Source organism: Trichogramma pretiosum, unplaced genomic scaffold (genome assembly GCF_000599845.2).
Source record: "Trichogramma pretiosum strain Unisexual culture from Peru unplaced genomic scaffold, Tpre_2.0 scaffold77, whole genome shotgun sequence".
Lineage (NCBI taxonomy): Eukaryota > Metazoa > Arthropoda > Insecta > Hymenoptera > Trichogrammatidae > Trichogramma > Trichogramma pretiosum.
This window is the reverse complement of record NW_019641667.1, coordinates 175,235-200,568: the sequence shown is the minus strand read 5'-3', so window position 1 is coordinate 200,568 and position 25,334 is coordinate 175,235. Positions and strand designations below refer to the sequence as shown.

The following is a 25,334-nucleotide window of genomic DNA, read 5'->3' as shown; positions in this document are numbered from 1 at the left end:
CAACATCTTCAGCCAATAGCGACCGTCTTCTTTCTCGCAAACGATGTGCAGAGCCGTGACTCCCTTCAGATTGGCCGAGTTCGGGTTGGCTCCCCTTTTCAGCAGCAATCTGACAATCTGTTTTTTACAGCCGCTCGTCAGTGCCAAGTGCAACGGTGTGTTGCCCTCACTGTCCTGAGCATCGACCCTCACTGTCCGCTCGTCGTCGTCGTCGTTGATCTCGAGTAACATCGTCGCCAAGTCGTTGAATTTTTTCCGACAGATGATGTGCAACGGTGTCGATCCCTTTTCACCGACCAAATTTCGATTAGCGCCTACTTTCAGCAAAGATTTTGCCACGTTTTCGCGGTCGTTCTTTAAAGCCCAGTGCAGCGGTGTATTGCCCAAATTGTCCTGAGCATTGATTCGTAACGGCTGACGTTTTTCTTCGCTCATCTCGAGTAACATCTCCGCCAAGTCACCGTACTTCTCGCAGATCAAGTGGAAAGGTGTCAATCCAGCCTCGTTGGCCAGATTCGGATCGGCGCCTCTTTTCAGCAAAGATTTCGACGCGCCTTTGCGGTCGTTCTTTAAAGCCCAGTGCAGCGGTGTATCACCCAAATTGTCCCGAGCATTGACTCGCAACGGCTGACGTTTTTCTTCGCTCATCTCGAATAACATCTCGGCCAAGTCTTCGTACTTCGCGCAGATCACGTGCAAAGGTGTCCATAGGTTCTTGACGGCCAGATTCGCATCGGCGCCTCTCCTCAGCAGCAATTCGGCCAATTTCTTATTCTCCCAAAGCAGAGCCATGTACAGCGGTGTATTGCCCGACTTGTCCCGCGGGTCCATTCGCAGCTGCTGATTCAACTCGTCACAGATCTCGAAGAACAGCTTCGCCAAGACATCGGCATCCTTCTCTCTCCTGTAGACGATGTGCAGAGGAGTCAATCCTTTCTCGTTGGCCGCGTTAGGATCGGCGCCTCGTCTCAACAGCAATTCCATCACTTCTTTTCTATCGTAGAGTAGAGCCAAGTGCAGCGCAGGCCATTCGAAATTCACGTCCGACTTTTCGGCCAAGCAATTGGGATCCTGGCCGAGATCGAGAAATTTCTTCACGACTTCGTAATGCCCCGACTGAATGGCGACGTGAAAGTGCGTGTAACCCTCGTAGTCGGAGTAGTTCACGTCGCATCTGTCGTATATTTGAAAAAGATCGGGAATGATGTCGTAGCAACCGAATCGAGCCGCATGATGTATGGGTGTGCAGCGGCGTGACGATGACTTGCCATTTATGCCAACTTTCGGATGGTCTCTGTAGCCGTTCAGAGCCAGGCATTTGATGAATACTTCTGCTACGGGTTTGTATTTCTCGTCTTTACGCATGAGATTTATAGAATCCTTAAGGAGACATTCGATTTGTTCGGCTCGATAAATTGTCCTGAGGTCAGGAACTATTTGCATCAGATCATTTATGAAAGGAGTGAGTTCGATAAGATGACAGTATCTCTTGTGTTCACTCTTCCAATTTACCTTTGAAGGCATAATTTTCAAACTGTCTATTATCTCTTGACAAACCACACACAATAGTACAATTTTTCTACGCACTAATACACAACACACACGATCGAAATTAATTCAAGATTTATTTAACTTTTTAACGAATTATATCGCTTGGTAAATATGTTGCGATAATTTTAACTGTTCACTTTGCGGCGTCTTAACCTTTACTGACTATATCTGGAAGCACATGGCTCAAGCTATTAAGTGATGTAAGTATAGCGTGCAGATGCAACGATTAAAAAGTGAAAGGTGCGTAGGCGGGCGTTGCCACTATTTGACTTTCGCTCTCTTACTATGATCGTTTTGAAATTCTATGTAACTCGTTTCGTTTTTGACCGAGCAATCGGCCGCGAAAATTTGAGCATAACACGAAAAATGGGACACGATTTTTCTTACTGTTGCAACAAATTTTTTTTGTACAATTGAAGGTATTTAAAAATCAAAACCGTTGTACTTTCAAGCCCTCCTCATCGGTTGAATTGTTTATTTGAATGATAAGTTTGAATAACTTTAATTTAATCAAAAACGATTCGAAAAACATTACCTCTTTGAGAATAAATAATTATAATAACTTATATTTGTATGGTAGACTGGTCCTTATTTCTCAAGTTGTTCCGATTGTTATGAGCTAATAACGTAGGTCTAATTATTGTAAATAAATATAATATTCATACAACGGCTGCGTTTACAACGGCATGCGTATAGGCCAAACCGTTGCTTGAATGTATGTGTGAGTGTGCGCGGCCGACAACATGCGACGACGCCTTGAAGCAGGCGACCCGCCGTACATGTATGTAAGCTCGCGTATAATGTGCAAGGCGTATACGGAGGAAGCGTGACACGCGTTAAAACATTAAAATTGTTAAGGGCTACATAACACGATCTATATAATACTATATGATATATTATATCGCTAGACAATAGTATTATGGGTTAATTTGTTATGTTATTAACACCATAAAAAATTAGTTTCAACAACATAATCGGACTATTTTTTTTTTTCTTTATGATTAAAAATGTTCAATTTGTTTCGCGTTTCATTATTGACGTTAAAATCTAATTTTAAATACAAGCATTATTAAGTTATGAAATTGATCAAACGAATTAATCAAACAGAAAATTCACATTACGTTTTCTTTTATAAACAGTTATTACGTAGAACGAATTATCAAAACAACAATTACATTATTTCATTAAACATTACACTTGCTGGTAAAATCTTTAACTAGTTTCGGCTAGTTTTTATTCTACCGATCTTCAATCTTCATTGATCTTGATTCTCTTGCTGCAAGAAGAAATGCATAGCCTTAAAAAAAATCCGAATTCCTGCGCAGAAATATTATTACAAAGAGAAACGAACCAACTGCACGAACTCAGTGTCCTCGAATTCGACGTGCTGTCTGACGTCGTTCAGCGAGCGTCTGATGCGCTGAGATCGCGACGATTTGAGGGCGGGATCGGCGAGATCGGCGGCCGACGGCGCCTTCTTGAAGATAAAGTCCTCGGCCGCGGCGAGATCGCCTCCGCTCATGCGCAATCGGCTGACCACGCCCTGGACCATCGGTTCGTGCTCGTCCTCGTCGATGCCCAGATCCGAGAAAAGGTCGCGGAGGATGGCGTCGGCCTGGGGGTCCACGTCCCGACTGCACACAGACTCTCGGAAGCTCGAGCTGTAGCTGTAGATGTAGTCTCCGAGGCTCATTGTGCCTTTGGCGAGATCGTCGTCGTCGTCTAAACGCCGATCGTCGGTCGCCTTGTCGTCGTCGTCGTCGTACTGCTCATGACCCTCGGCGCTCGACACGATGTCCTGCAGACTGCGCTGGATCTGGTCGTGCGAGTAGCCCCGCCTTATCATGCAGTCGGTCAGATCCTGGAGCATCGCGTCGATCGTCGACTTGGTATTGAACTCCTGGCCCGAGGTGATCTGCGAGAACAGATGCCGCACCGCGATGACTTTTTTGTAGTACTCGTTCTCGTCGAAGACCGCCAGGTCGGCTTCCTTGTCCACGTCGTCATCGTCGTCGTCTCCTTCGTCGCTCGAGGCCGCCGTTTCGCTCGCCACCGAGGCGACTTCGTCGGCTGCCTCCGTCATCCTGACTTTTCTGCCCGACTTCTTGGCGTCCTCCTTTTCTTTGCCGTCGATCAGAGTCACGGAGGTCGGTCGTCTTCGTTCGGTAGACTTCTGACAGCAGCTCTTGGACAGCAATTCGTTCAGAGGCAGTAAATTTTTCGTTTTGCTCTGAAGATTCTCGATGTCGCTGATTATCGCCACCTTCTCCTCTTCTTGCTTCTTCAGACGCTTCTCCAGCTTCTTCAAATCGGCCTTGTAATCGGACTCGATCTTCTTTATCTCTTCCTGAAAATTTCATCGGTCAAAAGAATATATCGAAAAACACTACAGCGCGAAACGAGTGTGAGATACCTCGGACATGATCTTGGCATTGCAGGCCTTTTTGAGCTTGAACAACTCCTCTTCAAGAACCGCTAGCAAACTTAACTTGTGCGTGTTCTCCTTGATGAGGTCTTTCAACTGCTCGAGTTGCTGCTTGTAGCGACTTTTCACCACTGTAAATCGAAATCGGTAAAAAAATTTTACCATCAAAAGACGAGCCAGATCGCGTCAAGGTGTATACTTTGTATTTTTTCTTGATAAAACTTGACGAGCGATCCCGTGTCGGCCTTGATGTCGTATATGAGCCGCCGCAGTACCGCCTCGTAAAGCGACACGAGGGATATCTGCTGGCCGAATTTGTTCTCCATCTCCGTCTTGATTTGGCCCTTGAGCGCCTCGAGCTCGGCCTTCATCGACGAGCAGTCCATCTTGATTTTGCGCAGTTGCTGCTTGTTGTTTCTGAAATCGAAATTTCTCCATTTAGAATCAATCGATTAATTTTTTTCTCCAAGATAATAATATACTACCGACTTGTGCTTGGCGCGAAGCTCGTCCGTCTCCTGCTGCAGCTCGCCGACCCTGGCGTAGAGCCGAGCCAGCCGCGTCTTGTCGAAGACGATGCAGTTGCGCAGCTTCTCCGTGTGCGAACCCTCGGCGAGCAGCTGCACCTGGTCCAACTTCAGTATCACTGTCATATCGATGTCGTTGAGCTCCCGTTGCTTCTCGTGCTGCAATGAAAAATCGTTACGAGATTCGACAGTCGCGACACGATTGTCTGCCAATCAACTCACGAGAAATCCCTCCAATCGCTGCGTACTGGCGTCCAGGTCTGTCTGGGCCTCCTGCAGGCTCGTCCTCTGTCGCTCGAGCTCCTCGCTCGCCTCGCTCAGGGCCCTCTGCTCCTCGCTCAGGCAACCCTCGAGCAGGCGGCACTGCTTCTGCACGGCGTAGGCCTCCTCGTAGAGCTCGAGATCGCCGCCCTCGCCACCACCACCACCAGCCTCGTCCTCGTCTCCTTGTTGCTGCGGATCGACCAGAGCCAAACTACTCACCCTCGGTAAGGCTTTGGAGGCTCGACGATCCGTCGTCTGCGGCTGCTGCTCTTCGCGAACGTTTTCTCGGCTTTCCATGTCTTGGAATCTTGTCACTCGATGGCCCAAGTCTCCCTGATACTTGGTCGTTCTCCTCTTGTCTTCCTTGTCCTTGTCATCGGCAGCGGGGCTTCTACTCGCCACGTCGTCCGCGCTGGCATCGGACGACGACTCGTAGGACTTTCTCGCGATCTCCGCCAAGACGAGCGAATACCTCTGCTCCTGAATCGAGCTCAAGTATCGCGCCATCATCTCCTTGAGCTTCTCTTGCAATCTGGCCACCGTCAATTTCTTCTCCTCCGTTTGCTCGGTCAGCAGTGAGATCTTTGCCTCGATCTCGTCAATGATTCGGCGATGCTCCTCGACGAGCTGCTCGAGCTTCACCTCTTTGGCCTCGAATTTCTTGAGGACGACGAGCTCCTGGTGCAGCGTCAGCATGTACAGATCCATGTAGACGCTCTCGTGGATGATCTTCAAGCGCTCGAGCTCGAGCTCGCTCAGCTCCTCGTCGAACACTCGATAGCTGTGATCGATGTACTCGAGCATCTGGTCCTGCTCGTGCTTCTTCCTCACCGCCCGGTAACGTTTGAGCTCTCGCTCGAGATCGGTGTCGAGTCGCTCCGCGGCGTCGATGCTCGCGATCACTTCCAACGGCACGAGCAGCTTGACGGGTTTCGTGTCCTCGGGGAAGCGCTTGCGAAAGCCCGCCGCGCCGGCACCCTCGACGGTGGCCAAAAATCGCTCGGGCACGAAGCGCTTCTCGTCCAGCATGAGGACGGCGTACTCCTCGTCGAACTCGTCCGCGGGCATGTACGCCTGGGTGATGGACTGGCGGCGATTCTTCGACTCGTTTAAACGCTGCGCCAGCGGCGTGTACTCGGCGATCTCGAGCTTCTTCTCCGGGAACTCGACGTCCATGTCGAGGCTGGGTAGGTGAGGCAGGGGCTTCGTGAGCTCGTCCGGCAGCTCGCTCTGGATCGCTCGCAGGGATTTGAGCAGCTTTTCGACCTCCTTGATGAGGTCGACTTTGCGCTGACGCATCTCGCGGACTTTCGAGTTGAAGTCCTCGCGCCTGAAGTGAATCTGACGATGAAAATATTTTATGATTTTAGCTTCGAGAAACCTATAGAGCTACAAAAAGTAATACTTTTTTTGTCTATACTTTTGGTTCAAGTCTTACATGATAATTCACAGATGATTTTACATAAGTTCTAACTTAAGTTTCTGCGCGAGAAATTACTTCCATAGTTAGGGTTTTGAAAATCATTATTGTAAAATCCAGTCAAGAGCTTTTATAAATACACATGTATCCGAGGATCACCCTATCACATTTTTTTACGTACTTTCCGCCTGCACTCTATGATCTGCTTGTACTTGCTCTTGACCGTCGGCCGTTTGTCGAGGTCCAGATCCAGGGACGCCTTGAGCTTGTAATCGCCGATGGTCCTCTTGGCGTGCTCGATCGCCTCCTCGTCCTCCGGGTCGACGGCCTTCGGGTCCGGTCTCTCCGACTGCAGCTTCTTCCACTGCGCAGAGTATAATTTTTTATTTGAAAAAAAATGTATGCATCAGCGAATAAGCACCTCTTGTTCCTGCTCTTCCAGCTTCGCCTTGAGCGACCGATACTTTTTCAGCATCAGGTTGATCTCCTCGCCGAGCTTGTACTGAATCGTGCGAGGACTGAGGCCCTTCAGGAAGGGCTCGATCGTCGGCTCTTCCTGCTTGCTGTCCGACTCCAGATCTCCCACGTAAGCGGACATGGCGCGAGATCTGCGGAAAATTCACGAGATCGTTTTGAGTGATGATTTTTTTTTAAAGAAAAATACAAAGATATCGATTTTACCTCCTCAAACGATCGATGGAGCTGCGTCGTTTCTGCCTCTCCTCGGCTTCTGCAAATCGATCGAGTCGAGTTTTTCGATTATTCGCACATTCTATTTATACAACAATCTCTACTCACTGTCGGTCTCGTGCGAATCGGCGTGCGAGTGCCTTTCTTCCACCGCGTAATCACCGGTTAATTTTAATTCTCTCAAGGACCACACCATACTATCCGGATTGCTAAAAATTTTCGGAGCGCGAGACAATCAGTGAAAAAACACCTCGAAAACATACGCGCGGTATGTACTTACAGTATCTTCTTGACGGCGAAAGGTATGCAGGTGATGGGCTCGATAAAGTGTTCCATGAGTTTTTTCAAACGCAGCCGACACTTTTCCTGCTTGTACTCGGATTTACGATAGACGATGTCCATCTGCTCCTTGAGCTGCTCGTCGAGGTCCGCCGAGATCCTCGGGTCGAGCTGCAGCTCCTGCTCGGTGAGCCGCTGCGAAGCCGGCAGCTTGTCGTTTCTGGGTAAATAACGACACATGAGAGGGGCAAGATGTAGTTCGAGCTCGCTGCATCGAGAAAAACAAATCGCGCTACCTCCTGAGCAGCGAGTTGTACTCCTCGGTGAGTTGACGCAGGGCGGCCAGGGTCCTCTCCTTGTCGTCCTTGGCGTTGGCCTTGATGCGGTCCATCTCGGCCTTGACGATGACTTGCTCGAGGCTCGGATAGTTGGCCTCCTCGATGTCCCAGACTTTAGTCGTCGGCTGCATAAATAAATGCGATACATTGATCGAAATCACGTCGCTTCTTCATGGCTTCAGTATACAATTTTATTATAATACTAAATCATTTCAAATGGGTCAGATAATATACAATTATTTTTTTTTAAATTCAAATTTTTTCGTGAAAAAAGATTATTCATACTAAAAAGATTTATTCGTGAGCTAAGTTGATCTGGTAAATTTTTTCAGAAGATTAATTAGAAAAACTTCATTTTTATGCTTTTGCTGTGTGTTGTCTCACTGTAGGCGTAAACATGAAAATATAGTCTAAATTAAAAAAAATAAAAACAATAAATTTTAAGTGGGAACCGAATCATGTGTCTTGCTCGACGTATCCATTTAGCGCATTCGTTTATACATCTGAGCTAATTGACGCTATTATAGAGAAAATTACGTACGATGTGATCGCGACTGGCAATCGGTTTCGGTATCTTGAACTCGTCGCCCAGAGGCGCATCGTCGTTGATGTCGTAGGTGAATACATTGCCATCTAATCCACAGGACACCAAGGTCCTGCGATCGTAGCCGAGACACAGGGCCTGCACTCGGCCCGTGTAGTAGTCGTGCATCGGCAGCGACCAGTAGTCCGACCAGTCGGCCTCGTCCTCGGGCTTGATCCTGCACACCCTCAGAGCTCCGTGCTGCGTGCCGAGGATCAGATACCTGCCGGCGTTGTAGGACAGGTGGCAGGTCATCTCCTCGTCGGAGGCGTCGGCGATCGGTACGCTTCTCAGATGCTCCACTTCGTCGTTATTGTTCTCGGGGATGCTGTACTCGTAGACGTAGCCGGCGTCGTAGCCCGACATGCTGAGCTGCGGCTGGCCCCGCGAGTTGTACATGCAGGTGAGCACCTCGCTCGGCACCTCGGGCACGTAGAGGTCGGGCAGGCCGTCCTCGTCCTCCATGCCCGACTCTGATCGAAGATAAATTTAAGTAAAAAATCGTCGATCGCGTAATAAAAACTCACCCAGGAAAGCCTCCTCGTCGACCTCCATGCCCGGATTGTTCTTCTTGAAGTCCTGCAGCTCCTGGATCTTTTGCAATCGGCGCTCGTAGCGATTGGCCTCGAGCTCCAGCCTCGCCTGCTCCCTCAGGATCGCCGACTTGACCGATCTGAACGTGAACTCGCAGGGTCGCAGCTCGCTCAGTTTGTAGCTGATCTTGGTGTAGGCCTGCGGCTCGGTGGGCAGGCGCACCTCGAGGCACTGACCGCGCGAGCAGCCCACGAGTATCGTGCTAGTTTCGTTTGGTTTCCAGGCGAAGCTGCTGGCCGGCGAGGGAAGACTCAGGTAGCCGATCGGCACGAGTCGCGGGTAGGATCGGTCGCTGCTTAGGATTTGAAAGACGAAGAGGCTCGAGTCTCGGCTGAAGCTCACGAGGATCTTGTGCTGGGGATCGATCGCCAGACGAACGATCGGTTCGGTGTGCGCTCGGTAGATCTGACAGAGGTGAACTCGCTCGTGTTCTCTGTCTTCTGAAGGCTCTAGATCCAAGGCGACCAAGCGCAGGACACCCGTGTCGAAGCCGCAAACGATGCTCGATCCACTCGGTTCCACCTGCGAGTCGATACTCGTCAATAGAATCATATTTTATAGGAAGCAACTACTAGTAATCGAACACTAAATAAAAAGCTTGACTTGATGATTCGAAAGAAATTGAAATACAAATTAATATTCAATCTGAGTGATGAAACGTAACAATTGAAGTTTTATAAAGTACCCAAAAAGTATCCGAAAAGTAGACAAAAGTTGAAATTTTGAGTTCTAGTTATCGAACATTTGGATAATTATTCGAGCTCTAAGAGTTGAAAAATTTTACGGTTTATAGTTGAGGATTTATAGACCTTTTATACAAAATTCAAGATTAATATATCGAAATTACAATACGCAGCATCAACTGAGAGATTAGTGTCTGAGAAGTAGATTTATCGATTTTTTGTGTGAAAATCAAATTTACAAGAATATTTAGACTTTTCAACTAATCAAATGCATGTATTCAATATAATATAATAATAATAGATAGGAAATTTCCTATCCATTGATATACTTTAAATAGCGTTAAAGTAAATAAGCAAGCTGCATAAATGTAAAAACGTTAAGAATTTTAGTCAAGCGTCGGAAAAGCAGATATTTATACTCAAGCGAAAATAAAATACTCGCATCGCAGGGCAACCAGACGAGTCCGCGGGCCCGATCCCTGAACTGATGCTCCAGCACGAGCCTCTTCCTCCAGTAGTCGTAGACTCTCAGTCGTCCGTCGCGTCCGCAGCTGGCGCACATGGGCGCCCAGTCGCAGGCGGCCACGTCCTCCACGGGACCGGCGTGGCACGACATCAGCCTCCTCGGCACGGCCGTCTCCCAGTGGGCCGTCGACAGGTCCAGCAGCCAGATGCCCCCGTTGCCGTCCTGGGCGTACCAGTGGTGGCTGCTGCCCGCGCCCTCGGTAGCCGAGGGCTCCTCCCGACGGATTATCTGCATGAGCCGGGCCCGCCTCGCCAGCGGATTGCTGTCCGACTGCTGGCCCACGCTGAACTCGTAGATCGGCTCGACCTCCACGAGGTTATTGTCCTCGCTCGGCTCCGACTGGTCGATCGTGTCGTAGAACCAGAAGTAGATCCAGCCGTCGGTGCCCACCGTCACCAGCTCGCCGCTGATATACTCGAACTGGGTGATGTAGCCGTCGGCGTGGCACGGCTTGCCGCTCTTGCGACAGACCTCGATCTTGATCAGGCCCTCGTTCCAGACGAGCATGTTGCCCCACTCGCAGCCCGATACGATCTTCTCGTCGGGCATCGGATAGACCCCGATTATGTCCGAGATCTCGGTCTTGCTGAAGCGGCCGAGCTCGCCCTGGAGCTTGAGGCCCGTGAACGTGTCGGCCATCTTCCAGCACTTGATGTGGCCGAGGCCGCAGCTCACCAGCTGGCCCGGGATCGTCTCCGAGAACACGACGTTGTACACGTCCTGACTGTGGGACTTGCACTGGAGGGCGACCGTCGACTGCTCCCAGTTCCACACGGTGATGAGGTAGTCGGGCTCGCCGCCCTGCGACACGAGCTTGTCGCCCTGGGGACTGTAGCGCAGATGCGAGTAGGAGCGAGTGGTGCCGTTGCGCAGCACCGTGACTATCTCCATGCTCGGCCACTCGTAGACGATGATCGGCGGATCTATGCCGTTCTCGCCCACGGCTATGTGCGGCCTTTGAGGATTTTTCTGTAAAAGTGTTGGGAGAAATTTAGAACTTTATTCCGGCGTATGATAATCATGTTTACGTACGGTTATGTGGCCGATGCCGCCGCCGGTGGAGCATCGCTTGAACGTCAGCTCGTCGCGGCCGACGTTGTAGAAGTGTATGAGATTGCCCGAGGCGAATATCAGCCAGTCGGGATCGGCCACGCACAGATTGAAGCGCTTCTGGCAGTCGTAGCCGAACGAGTGTCTGGGCAAAGTTTTTACGATAACGTCACTCGATTTTTTTTTAATTTTCTTCATTATAGGCGCATTCGACTTACTGAAACTCCAAAATGTTGGCCGGTACCGTGCCATTTTCCGATACAATCGGCCGCGAGATGTAATCCTCCCAGTGGAACGATTCCTGTGGCGGTATGACGACTGCTTCTTCCTCTTCGCCGTCGATTGATTCGTTGGCTGACGCATTATTATTAATGATTTAAAATAACACACTAAAGATTCAACAAAATGCATCACATCAATAATGTTTTGAATTACTGTACCTTCCGACATTGCAACACACGTGGATCTATACCGTTAGCGATGTCTCACAACAATGGAGCTGCAGCCGACGTAAACAAGTAATTCGGCGTTTCTATAGATACAGTATCAACAGACGCGATACAATCGTTCGTAGGTATACACGAGGTTTTTTAGTTTTTGACAGAATGTAAATTATGAAAATTGAGGTGCGAAATTTTTTATTCAAAAATATAAACATTTCATTTGTTCAAATTTTAAAAAACAATGATCACTTATTTTATGAAATTATAAAGCAAATTAATATTATAAATATCGTACGAAATGTAAACATTTTTTTTTTTTTTGAATAGATGAAAGATCCACAATATAATACAACAATAAATTATTAAAATAGAATAAATGTATTGCCTCAAGATCTGTGAATAAAAAGTGCATCCGTATAGAAAGAAAAATTTGAAAAGTTTTATCAGAACATAAAACATTGCAGTTGCTGTTGAATTTGACTTCTTTCGGTTTTGACAAATCTATTGGATTTTTATCCATGCAGTCGCTAGTGAAATTAGACAACTACTAATATATTTCCATTCGATTTTATTCTACCAGGTAAACAATCATTTAAAATTGACAGGATATACTCCAACAACTTCTCATGACATCCTCTTACACCAAGAAATTACCTGTTGATGTACGCGCAATAGTCAGACGTGTCGCCGCTACGTGGCTTTAGCAAATTAGCAAATTGTATTTCACGCAGAAGAAATAGTCAAGTTAAACAGTTAAATCTACTCGTTTTCTTTTTATAAACGACCGCGTTTTCATAAATATACAGAGAAATAATCGCGAGCAGAGTGAAAATTACAGCGGTAAAGCCAAACCTGTCGCTCTACGACCTCACTCGATTACGACCTACAGAAACGATTCAAGTATATAAGGACTACAACGAATTAGTGATTCCCTCGAGTAGACACGAGGAGGCTTCCTTCATGCAGCTGATAGGCTATAAGCTGCTGGTTGAGTGCTGCAGAATGACCATCGATGATTCTTTCGATAACGAAAACTTATGGCATATTTGCAGCCCGAAGTTCGTAGCATTTTCTTAAATAATTGGCATATTTTCCTTAAAATTCAAATAAAAATATTTTAAATAAAAAGTGAGTTTCGATTTTTTTATTCATAAGACATCGATCATTTGAAGTAAATAATCTTAAATTGTGTACTTATTACCACGACATCTCATCGTGACCGATTATCTGTGCGAATATCAAAAATATAAATATTATAAAATAATTATTCAATTGAAAACATTCGAGTACTACAAACTTTTTGTAAGCAAATGAATCATTTACAGTTTATCAGTTTAACTGTAAATCTACTAGTGGTAAAGTAAAAATATTAGTTTAAGTCAAAACGCGGTCACTAACCTGTTGGAATTGTTCGATCCTGTTGTTATTTTATGTATCAATCAACGCTGTAGCTACATCGAAACCTACGGCTTTTCATATAGATTTTTGTTGTCCAATTTGGTCATTTTCAAATTTTTTCAAACATAAAATGTAAAATATCCGAAATCAAGCGTTACCGGGTCCAAAAAGGATTAGTTTTTAAAAAAATTCTTCTAAACAATTTTCGGAATGTTTTTAGACTCGGCAACGTGCATATATAAACTACTTCTATGTAGCCCACCACTTTTTAAAGAGAAGCAGAAATCATGGAAAAATGAGTTACTGGCGGTGTAAGTATTACTTGTCCCACTCATACACCAGGAAAGCATGATTGAGTAGAAAGTATAAAAAATGTTGGTTTTGACTAATTTCAATAGATATTCGTAAAATCGTCCCAATTAGCATTGCTGTAGGCGTGTATTTACTCGTACGTACCGCACATATTCAGCTGCTCATTTTTGAAGGAAATAATTCCGCAGTACAACCAATCAAAATGTTTATGAATTACTTACGCTATTCAGCCCATCACTCTTTCAAGAGAAGAAACATGAAAACGTCGAAATAGTGAGTTGCAAATCTCAGTCGTATATCTCATTAATGTAACCAGTCTATATAAGGCAATCATGTTCGAAGAGCTGGTGTACGAAATTTCGATTTTGACTCTTCTCAATAGGCGTGAAAAAATCTCAAAAAGAGCTTGGCTAACTACGGGGGACTTGATCGTACCGCACACATTGAATTCAGCCTCTCACTTTTTCGAGCGAGACGGGATCAAAGTGACACCCAACACCGAAATCATAAGGTGAGCATAATTGGAGAGGAGGTTTACAAAATTTTGGTTTTGACTGATTTCAATAGGCTTTATAGAGAGGATTGCTTAGAGCTACCCTACAACCAATCAAAGCAGTTGAAATAGTAGACAACGATTTTCATAGGCTACGAAGTTTGTATGGCTATATTAGTGCGAGCTGCGTCGCGGCCGTTTAATCTCCGATATTCGTAGGCAAGTATAATCGATGAGAAAGTGTACAAAGTTTCCATTTTGACTAATCTCAATTTCGGTAAGCATACAGTGAAATGCTCTAAAGAACGTCGATGTGCACAAAATTTTACTCGTATCGTACATGTACTACAGATCATTTTTCAAGCTGAGCCGTTTGAACTTCAAAAAAAAAATAAGGAATCGTCGCCAAGTTAGAATTTTAAACGTGTTCAAATATTGTACAATGTATAATTGTAAGAAATATCATAGTTAACAATTTTGACGTAGTCTCTCGACACACTCATCGTATTTATAGCGAAACTAAGTTAGTTTGAATGTTGTCTTTCCCGATCAAACAAGACATAATACTGAAATAAATTTAACCGATTTAATTTTCGTGGTACTAAATAGAAGAATCCGTCGTTCAATTCAGGCACTAAAATGGATAAAAGTGAGAAGAAATCCATGGAAGTTCGACCAAAAACCAGACGACCAAAAACATGGTTGTGATATTTGTGAAGAGGTATATACAATTAGATCAAGTATGATAATACACAGATACACTGTTCACAGTGAACAAGAAAAATACGCGTGCGACGGGTGCGAAAAGAAATTTGGAGAAAACTCGAAATTGGCTAGACATCAAAGAACTGTTCACGAAGGTCGCAAAGAATACGTACGTGATTATTGCGATAAGACATTTGGTCAAAAATCTCATTAGATCAGGCACGAAAATATAGTTCACGATGGTCGCAAAGATTTCGCATGCGACAAGTGCGAAATGCAATTTAGACAAAAATAAACAACGGTTACCTGCAGCTCTTCATGCAACCCCAAGTGGTTTTTTCATTGTTTATTCGGAGCTGGGAATGGATCGAGTTCTTAGTTAACCTCTGGATTTTTGATAAACTTCATGTAATAATATCACGTCTCTGAATTAATCAAACATGCCATATTGAAATATTTCGATAAATTTGCTGTCAGACTGATTATATTTATGCTAAGCGAAAACTTGGAAACCAATTAATAATATAATTTAAACTAAAAAGTATTTTCTGCATTTCTTTAAAATTAGGAAAAGCTCTCATAATTTACTAATACTTCCCTTAGTATTTTATTAATTGAAAATCATATATTAATGTCCATAAATAAGAGATTGCGTGGAAGCGACAATTTTTTATAATTCGCCTCTAAATGGAAGGGTTTCAGTAGAAATGAAATACAGTTGAAGAATATTTTTATAATGCAATTATTATTGAATAAAGTTTTTAAAGTATATTTTCAAATGAATCAATTTTAAAAAGTATTAGGAACATATCATATTAATTATAATAATGCGAAACAAATAATTTTGATGATATTTTATACAAAAGTATAAAAAGGCAAAAATTGAAGATAAGTTCACTTCTTTCTTCCACCTCCATATTGAGAATTGTTGGGGTTCAGTTGATTGGCGTGGTTGGATCCGCCTTTCCACTGTCCATGATTTGGATTAAGTTGATTTGCGTGGTTGTCGCGGTTGGCTTGGCCTTGGGCAGTGTTACGATCAGACATCTGTAAAAATAATAAAGCATACAAAAATTATATTAGTTTTATTCTAAGACAGACTGTCAAAATATAAATATTTCATAATTAATTTAATTGCATTAACATCAGTCAGTGAAATTATCGATGACTATGCTCGAAGTCTATGAAATTAAATGACATAGGATTAATGCATCTAGATAAATGAGACATGAGTGAATATTATACATCATAAAATTAAATTTAAAAAAGTCGCTATCACATCACAGCTTAGAAATAGAAAAAAAAATTGTTGACACTCGAAACTAAAATGCACTACTAAATAAATGACACACTCGATTATTTGGAAATATTTCACTTGATCACTTAAACTGCATTAAGATCACAAATCTTCTATAGTTGTCGATGTTTTTACTCAAATTATATGAAATTTAAAGATATTCAATGAATGCATCGAGACATGCTAAAGCATGAGTGATTATTAATGTCGTGAAAATGAAAATTACAATTGCACAGTAGTATCAGCAAATTAAATTTTACAAAATTTTTATCACAACACAGTTTGAAGATAGAAAAATATCTGTTACTACTCGAAGCTAGAACGCATAACTAAATTAACTACACCCTCGATTCAAAATCGAAAATATTTCACTGGACGCACAAAAAATTATTTAAAATTTCGAAATCACTTTTTTTAAAATAAATTTTCCTATCTAAATTTTTGTTTACTTACGTTGATTGATTGAAAATTTATTTTTTCAAAATGGACAATTAGTTTATCTTCAAACGAAAGATCGTCGAGGACTGTAATGCATCTTGAGATCGACACGCGCTTTTATAAGGCGAGCAAACCTCAACAGGGAATCCCACGCAGGGAATCACACTGCAACTGAATACTTGCATTTGTATGCAGGTATATGCACTATAGTCTGATATCTTGCAGCTGTACCCCCACGTTTTCATTTTCTCGGTGTGATTCCCCGAGAGGGAATACCTGTATACAATATGCAGTTTTATGCCCATTGGCCGGAAATCACACACGATCATTTCATGTACGTTGGTTCTCAGAAATAAAACATTATTTACCACGGAAAGTAATTTGATGGCATGTTATTTTATTTTTACGATTAGAACATGTTGCATCAATCGTATGAAAATTTTAAGAGATTTCTTCATTAAACAATGAAAAGTACTTCTATTAAACATACCTTTTTTAATCTATTCTAAAATTTTCATGAGGGACCAACGAACTCAAATGTAAGTCAAATTCCTTAGTAAAATACACCAATAATCTAAGATAAAGCAATCTTCCTAATCATCATAAATATCAGACTTTTGGATAAGAATGCTCGTATATCAATGAGTTATACAGGTATAGAATGATATGAAAGTTTTTTGTATTCTTACAGTGTAACTATAGATTATAGATTTTCAATTAAATGAAAATTTGAATTTCAAATAATCAGTAAAAGTTTTGAATAAAATAGTTGGTTCACGAGAAATAATTTTATGCTATAGTAATTCTCCGTGACAAAATACATTCATGCCCTGATAGAAAAGTTTTTAGTTTCTGTGAATAATTTTTAAGAAATTTTCTTATTTCAAAATTATAAATTTTAGTCCAAACATTTTTGTTCAGTCGAGCAGCAGCATCTATTCTAAAATAATTTAAACCCATACTTGAGTGGCGTATTAAACACAATACTATATTCAACAGTAAAATAAATAATATAATGTGTCGGCGAACGTGCTCCAAAAGTTTACATCTCATTTTATGGTGTGCGATACATGTGTTTTTATTATAATTAATGAACTAACTAACTTGAACTAACTCGTCTCGAAGCAGGTCGAGTCGTTCGGTTTAGTGTACAACACAGAAAGATCGTATCGACTGTAAGAAGTGATTCTCGTGAAAAAATTTAACATTTTAAATTTGAAACAATTATGTTCGTGTGCGAGTGCGCGTAGAAGTTAGAAGTGTCGTCCAATTTGTATTAAACACTTCCAGATCGATGCGGATTGAATAAACTTAATCTTCGATAGTATAGAAACAATAATATTAGTAACACTCGAATGAATCTTCAAACGGTCTTTATTTAACATTGAGTGTAATAATGAGTATATAAATTGAATAAAAGCTCCTTATAATTTTTCTTAATTTGTATGTAATTCTGCAGTCTTTCAACATGATCATAATACATAAATAAAACAATTAAGTTTTGATTTTGTTATTAACATTTAAAAATAGTCTGTGAAATAAAAAATCTTACATAACGCCTATCGCATTGTCATATTATTTTAAATGACATGAGCTCTCTCTTCCTTTTTTTCCTTCTCTGCCTAGCAGCTGCACATTCATAATTATACTTCGTAGACAACATAGCGCAGTACTATCGACTTCAAAACTAACAAAGTATACTTGACTTGTTTAATAATGTATAAATAATGGTTTAATGGTTTAAATAATGGTTTTATAATGTATACATCATATCAATTGAGAATATATACATTAAAAAACATTCAATTCAAATGATGAAAAAATTTATCGAAAAATCAAAGTGACCATTAGAAAAAATTTTCAGGATTTTTATTGAAAACTTCATATTCAATTGCTAACTGAACTGATCGAAATGTCGATGTGGTCATTAGAGATAAACAAGTCGTCGAAGCTCTCGATCGAATTTGCCGATGGTGAGAAAGGAGGCGAGATAGGCCACGACGATGAAAGCGAAGAGCCACCAGGTCGCGGCTACGAGCTGGCCCGACAGGTTTCTCGGCACCTCGCCGCCGCCGTGGGGCGTCAGCGACGTCAGACAGAACCAAAGCGACTCGCGCAGGCTGAAGATGCGCTTGCACTCGTCGTCGATGTCCTTCTCGTCCACCCCGGCCCTCTTCGGATTTTTCACGACGTTCTAATAGCTGTAAGGCGACCACGCGTCGAATATCCAGATCAGCAAGCTCTTCAGAAAGTAAGCCCCGATGATGAAGAGCCACACGTCCACTTCGAGGATGGTCAAAAATCTAAGCATCAAAAGTATATAGTTTTCAATATGGAAATTCGTTAAATCGTTGAATCGCGTTGTAGCTCACCTGAACAAAGTCGTGGGCACGACCGGCTGACGCATCAGCACCGCTATTTTGTACTCGAAGCGCAAGTGTCTAGCCAGCTCGTTCAATAGGTCGATCAATAAGCCGCTGAAACGATCGTCGACGCTCAATTGCATGACGAAGGGGGCCTTAGGTACGGTTACCACCGAGTGAGTCGGGATTGCTCTCGCCGCCATTCTCTCGACGCGACGGTCACAATGAGCCAACTGATGCTCGCACGATGGCAATTGTTGTTTTGGCGAAATGCATATCTAATAATTGCAGGTAGTTACATCGCAAAACAACAGGACAACAGGCTTCGAAAAAAAAACGTATTAGTCGAGCGCAATCGTATCGATAATCCATATCGCAATTGCAACACCGAGTTACGCGAAAATAATGATAATAAACACATAAACAAATAAACTGCAGTTGTAATGATTTTCAGTTCTCAAAGCCAGCAAGTGAATCTTGCGTAATTATTTATAATTATTCTAGTCGCTAAATATTTATTGAAAATCAACAACGGGACCGAAAGCTATTTGTGAGTGAATGAGTGAGAGAGAGCATTATTATTATTATTATATAAAGCTCAAAGTACATACATAATGTCAAATTTCAAGCGCTCTTCAACTATTCAAGTCAATTGCGTGATACAATACACACTCTCGACTCAACAACTTATGCATGGTACATTTGAATTTCCTCCTAACCAGCTTGTATTCTGCTATAGCGTAGCCACGTTCAACAAAAGCTCAATTTTCATTTTGAAATAAAAATTACAGTGGTCTCGATTTTATTTTTCCATAGATGTACTCAAGTCTCTACCGTAACGCACTTATAGTACATTCAAAGGGGATTTAAATTTTTCAAAAAAAATACTATTTGAACATCGGAAAAAGGAAAAATGCATGCGTTCAGCAACTGTAAAATTTTTTCTCGGTGTACATTTTCATATCCAATACAAGCTTAAAACAGCGTGGTTTTTTAAATTAAAATTTCACTAATATATATCATTATTACTTAAATTACGTCACGTTATCCCTAATATTTTTGATTGATGAAAATTTGCAATTTCAATTATATTCAAAAATGCGTTGATTCTCATTGCAATGCGTTTAATGTTTGCTTCATTGCCGCATTCAAATTCAATTTCAAATTCCATGAATCAAAACCATACCGAAATGAACATTCAAAAGCTTGAAATTGTCGTCCTCGTTCAAAAAGTCACGCTATACTTTGATTCGCGCTGACACAGCTTACAAATACAGTATATCAGAATACAAGTAACAATTTGTGTGCTCATTTTTACTTTTGTATAAATTAATAGAACTGTTATGGCCAATTTGAGTTATATTCTTCCTTCAAAATTCATTCATGTTGAAGAGAAATGAGGATAATTTTTACGAACTTAAAAAAAAAAATTTCAGAGATTCCTTGATGAAGAAGTAAAAAATCGTCTATAGTAATAACTTTCAAACCTTATTTTTTTCGAATTCATATTGACTTAAATGTCTTGCTTAGCAACTAACGAAATACTCTTTAATGCGTCGAAAAACAAAATCATTTTGTTAAAATCAAACATAAGATTATTTAATTAATGAATGTATTCATACAAGTTTCAAGTTAAACTGCAAGTGATCTGTGAATGACCGATTAATTTTCTACTTACTAATCTTACTATTTGCATTTGGGTTGCTTTTTAATTTTTAAACAATGTAAAGTATGTATTTCAATAATACCTCATTACCAAATAAAACTTTTGCATCTTTTAATAGATTTAAATTCTTGGGCAAAATATTCCAATTTTTAGAGTCGAAGTATTTAAGTATTGAATAACAAGAAATGTCACGTATGAAATGACTGTGTGTGGTTCCCGGCCAATGGGCATAAACCTGCATATCGTATACAGGCATTCTCTTTCGGGGAATCACACCGAAAAAATGAAAATGTGGGGGTACAGCTGCAAGCTTTCAGACTATTTATAGTGCATATAATTGCATACAAAGGCAAGTATTCAGTTGCAGTGTGATTCCCTGCGTGGGATTCCCTATTGAGGTTTGTTCGCCTTATAAAAGCGCGTGTCGATCTCAAGATGCATTACAGTCCTCGACGATCTTTCGTTTGAAGATAAACTAATTGTGAATTTTTGAAAAAATAAATTTTCAATCGATGTAAGTAAAAAAAAATTAGATATGCAAGTTTATTTAAAAAAAAAAGGATTTCGAAATTTTATATAATTTTTTGTGCGACCAGTGAAATATTTTCGAATAATCGACGGTGTAGTTAATTTAGTAATGCGTTTTAGCTTCGAATAGTAACAGATATTTTTCTATTATCAAACTGTGTTGTGATAAAAATTTTGTAAATTTGAATTTGCTGATTCTACAGTGCAATTATGATTTTCATTTTCACGACATTAATAATCATTATTAATCATTCAAGCTTTAACATGTCTCGATGCATTCATTGCAAATCTTTTAATTTCATATAGTTTGAGTAACGATAGCTATAGAAGATTTGCGATCTTAATGCAGTTTAAGTGATTAAGTGAAATATTTCCAAATAATAGAGTGTGTCATTTATTTAGTAGTGCATTTTAGTTTCGAGTGTCAACGGGTTTTTTTTCTACATTCACTCATGTTTCATTTATCTAGATGCATTAATTCTTTGCCATTTAATTTCATAGACTTCGAGCATAGTCATTGATAATTTCACTGACTGATGTTAATGCAATTAAATTAATTATGAAATATTTATATTTTGACAGTCTGTCTTAGAATAAAACTAATATAATTTTTGTATGCTTTATTATTTTTACAGATGTCTGATCGTAACACTGCCCAAGGCCAAGCCAACCGCGACAACCACGCAAATCAACTTAATCCAAATCATGGACAGTGGAAAGGCGGATCCAACCACGCCAATCAACTCAACCCCAACAATCCTCAATATGGAGGTGGAAGGAAGAATTGAACTTATCTTCAATTTTTGCTTTTTTATACTTTTGTATTTCTGATCAAAATTATTTGTTTCGCATTATTATAATTAATATGATATGTTCCTATTACTTTTTAAAATTGATTCATTTGAAAATATACTTTAAAAACTCCATTCAACAATAATTGCATTATAAAAATATTCTTCAACTGTATTTTATTTCAACTGAAACCCTTCCATTTACAGGCGAATTATAAAAAATTGCCGCTTCCACGCAATCTCTCATTTGAAGGACATTAATATATGATTTTCAATTAATAAAATACTAAGGGAAGTATTAGTAAATTATGAGAGCTTTTCCTAATTTTAAAGAAATGCAGAGAATACTTTTTAGTTTAAATTATATTATTAATTGGTTTCCAAGTTTTCGCTTAGCATAAATATAATCAGTCTGACAGCAAATTTATCTAAATATTTCCCTATGACATGTTTGATTAATTCAGAGACGTGATATTATTACGTGAAGTTTATCAAAAATCCAGTGGTCAACTAAAGACTCGCTCCATTCCCAGCTCCGAATAAACCATGAAAAAACCACTTGGGGCTAATCGTTGCATGAAGAGCTGCAGGTAACCGAGTAGTTGAAAATAAAACACTACCATGAAATTCAACAAAGGTGAAATAATAGTTGATAGCACGCGAGGTTTATGTAAGACATAATCATTTCGGTAGAATTTTTATTAAAATTTTAAAATACATTTGTGTAAGTATTTATACATATATTTACAATTGTAAATCATTAAATCTTTGCAAGTTTCATGATGTACTGCCTTTTGGTGATACAGCAAACTCGATTAATGGCTCAATTTCTCATCACAATTATAGCATGTTTTGCGACCTTCGTGGACTGTTTTTTGATGGGTGAACAATTAATGCAGTTTTTGTCCAATTTTTTTTCGCACTTTTTGCATGCGAAACTTTACGACATTCGTGAACGGTCTTTTGGTGTCTGGCCAATTTCGATTTTTCTCCAAATTTCTTTTCACACGTGTTACATGCGTAATCTTTGTGACACTCATGAATTGTTTTTTGGTGCAACGATCAATGTGATTTTCGTTCAAATTTCTTCTCGCATGCGAAATCTTTGCGACCATCGCGAACTGTATTTTTGTGCCTGATCCAATGAGATTTTTGACCAAATCTCTTGTCGCATTTGTCACACGCGTAATTTTTGAGCCTTTCATGAACTTTTTTCTGGTGGTTTACTAAATTGCTTTTAGTTCCAAATGCCTTATCGCAATCGTCGCAAACGTAATCTTTGCGACCTTCATGGACTGTCTTTAGATGGGTGAGTAAAGTCGATTTTTTTGAAAATATCTTTTCGCACTTGTTGCATGCATAATCTTTGCGACCTTCGTGGATTGTCTTTAGATGGGTGAGTAAATTCGATTTTTTTGTAAATTTCTTTTCACACCTGTCACATGCATGATCTTTGTGACCTTCATGAATTGTCCTTTGATGGCATAACAAATTCAATTTTGTTATAAATTTCTTCTCGCAACTATCGCAAGCGTAATCTTTCCAACCTTCATGGACTGTCCTTTCATGGATCAACAAATTCTGTTTATGTCCAAATTTCTTCTCGCATTTGTCACATGCAAAATCTTTCCGACCATCGTGGACTGTTTTTTGGTGTACGAACAAAGCTGTGCGTATCCCAAATTTTTTTTCGCACTTGTCGCATGCATGATCTCTGCGACCTTCGTGCACTGTCCTTTGGTGTAAGAGCAAAGTCGATTTTTGTCCGAATTTCTTGTCGCAATTATCGCAAACGTAATCTTTCCGACCTTCGTGGATTGTCTTTTGGTGGTAAAACAGACCCGATTGGTGTCCGAATTTTTTCTCGCACTTATCACATACAAAATCTTTGCGACCTTCATGGACTGTCTTTTGATGTATAACCAAATGTGTCTTTAATCCAAATTTTCGCTCACATCTGCCGCATGCGTAATCTTTGCGACCTTCATGGACTGTCTTAAGGTGTCTGACAAAATCTCCTTTTAGTCCAAATGTCTTATCGCAATCGTTGCATGTGTAATCTTTTCGACCTTCATGGATCGTCCTTTGGTGTACCAGCAAAGTCCATTTATGTCCAAATTTTTTCTCGCATTTGTCGCATGCGAAATCTTTTCGACCTTTATGGACCGTCCTTTGATGGCAAAGTAAGTGTGATTTTTGTCCAAATTGCATTTCGCACTTGTCGCATACGAAATCTTTGCGACCATCGTGAACTGTATTTTTGTGCCTGATCCAATGAGATTTTTGACCAAATGTCTTATCGCAATCGTCGCATACATAATCTTTGCGACCGTCGTGGACTGTCTTTAAATGGGTGAGTAAAGTCGATTTTTCTGTAAATTTCTTTTTGCACCTGTCGCACGCATAATCTTTACAACTTTCGTGTAATATTCTTTGGTGCATCGAAAAATCTGATCTACTTTCAAATTTTATCTCGCCCTTATCGCAAAGGTAATTCTGGCGAACTTCGTGGACGGTTTTTATGTGCAAGAGCAAACTGTATTTATTACCAAATATTTTAGTGCAAATTTCACATGAGTTGTCTCTAAAAACTTTATGGAATACTTTTTTGTGATTAAGTAAATTTGATTCATTTTCAAATATTTTCTCGCAATCTTCGCATGAGTAATTTTTTCGATTTTCATGGACCGTTTCTCGGTGCCTAGTCAAAACGCCTTGAGTCACAAATGTCTTCTCACACTTGTTGCATGAGTAATATGTTTGAACTTCGTGTACTAACTTTTGGTGGTAGAGCAAACTCGCTTCATGTGAAAATTTTTTCTCACACTTATCACATGCATATTCTTTGCGACCTTCGTGGTCTGTTTTTATGTGAAGGATCAAACTTTGTATCGTATCAAATCTCTTCGCACACATTTCACATGAGTAATTTTTGAAAACTTCGTGAAATATGTTTTTGTGCGTGAGTAAACTTGATTCATTTTCAAATGTTTTCTCGCATTTTTTGCTCGTGAAATCCTCACGATTTCTGTGTACTAATTTTCGGTGCATAATCAAACACGATTTCATCACAAATTTCTTCTCGCATCTGTCACACGCATATTTTTCTTGTTCACTGTGAACAGTGTATCGATGTAAAATCATATTTGATTTTATTGTAAATATTTCCGGACAAATATCACAAGCATATTTTTTGTCGTCTGCGACCACTTCCACGGATTTCTTCTCACTTTTATCCATTTTAGTGCCTGAATTTAACGACGGATTCTTCTATTTAGTATCACGAAAAATAAATCGGTTAAATTTATCTCGGTATTATGTCTTGTTTCATCGGGAAAGACAACATTCAAACTAACTTATTTTCGCTATAAATACGATGAGTGTGTCGAGAGACTATGTCAGAATTATTTACTACGATATTGTTTACAATTATACATTCTACAATATTTGAACCAGTTTAAAATTCTAACTAGGTAACGATTTCTCTGGAAAATTTTTTTGACTCGCTAAAACTAAGTACTTCTATAAATGTGTAATATCGAGCAAATGGATCCTCAAGAATATTTAAAAAACTGCTGCTCTCACGCCGCGGGTGATTGGCGTGCTCAATCACCTATCATTTTCAGGAATAGGATAAATGATTTAGCTTCACTTTTAAACATCATTCATAATCGTCGAAGGATTCAACCTAGTTGAATTAAAAAAGTTATAATCCGTTCTTAAAGCAGATATTATCACAAAATTTATGTTAACCCATTAACGAGCAAAAGTGCAATTTTGTGCATGAATTTTCTGTTGTAAAAAAATTATAGATAAAGTTAAAATATTTTCTTGAAAATCCATACCCAGGGGTTTTTGAGTATGCTCTTTCAGTATCCGGTGTTATTTTTGCGATAAATAAACATTATCATCGTTTATTTTGCCATTAAAAACAAAAAACGTGATTTTTTGACTCAAAATTTTTTTTCAA

The 25,334-nt window shown here is 40.6% G+C and overlaps 2 protein-coding genes and 1 long non-coding RNA gene across 3 annotated transcripts; 1 reads left to right on the top strand and 2 right to left on the bottom strand.

Annotated features, from left to right (window-relative positions):
* Nucleotides 1-2,806: 2,806 nt before the first annotated feature.
* On the bottom strand, nucleotides 2,807-11,380 carry LOC106648457 (cilia- and flagella-associated protein 44). Its single transcript, XM_014365379.1, is given in 18 exon segments — nucleotides 2,807-2,827; nucleotides 2,903-3,596; nucleotides 3,654-3,898; nucleotides 3,965-4,107; nucleotides 4,176-4,393; nucleotides 4,466-4,662; nucleotides 4,726-6,108; nucleotides 6,369-6,551; nucleotides 6,609-6,795; nucleotides 6,973-7,086; nucleotides 7,158-7,376; nucleotides 7,453-7,619; nucleotides 8,036-8,550; nucleotides 8,605-9,193; nucleotides 9,797-10,849; nucleotides 10,913-11,075; nucleotides 11,149-11,284; nucleotides 11,371-11,380. Coding segments are annotated over 18 exon segments (6,237 nt in total).
* A 6,563-nt stretch (nucleotides 11,381-17,943) lies between these two features.
* LOC111693971 (ionotropic receptor 25a-like) lies at nucleotides 17,944-18,582 on the bottom strand. Its single transcript, XM_023460304.1, is given in 2 exon segments — nucleotides 17,944-18,319; nucleotides 18,389-18,582. Coding segments are annotated over 2 exon segments (570 nt in total).
* A 1,888-nt stretch (nucleotides 18,583-20,470) lies between these two features.
* LOC111693976 lies at nucleotides 20,471-21,351 on the top strand. The gene is made up of 2 exons (XR_002763537.1): nucleotides 20,471-20,559; nucleotides 21,209-21,351. It is a non-coding gene; the product is annotated as an uncharacterized LOC111693976 (long non-coding RNA).
* Nucleotides 21,352-25,334: the final 3,983 nt, after the last annotated feature.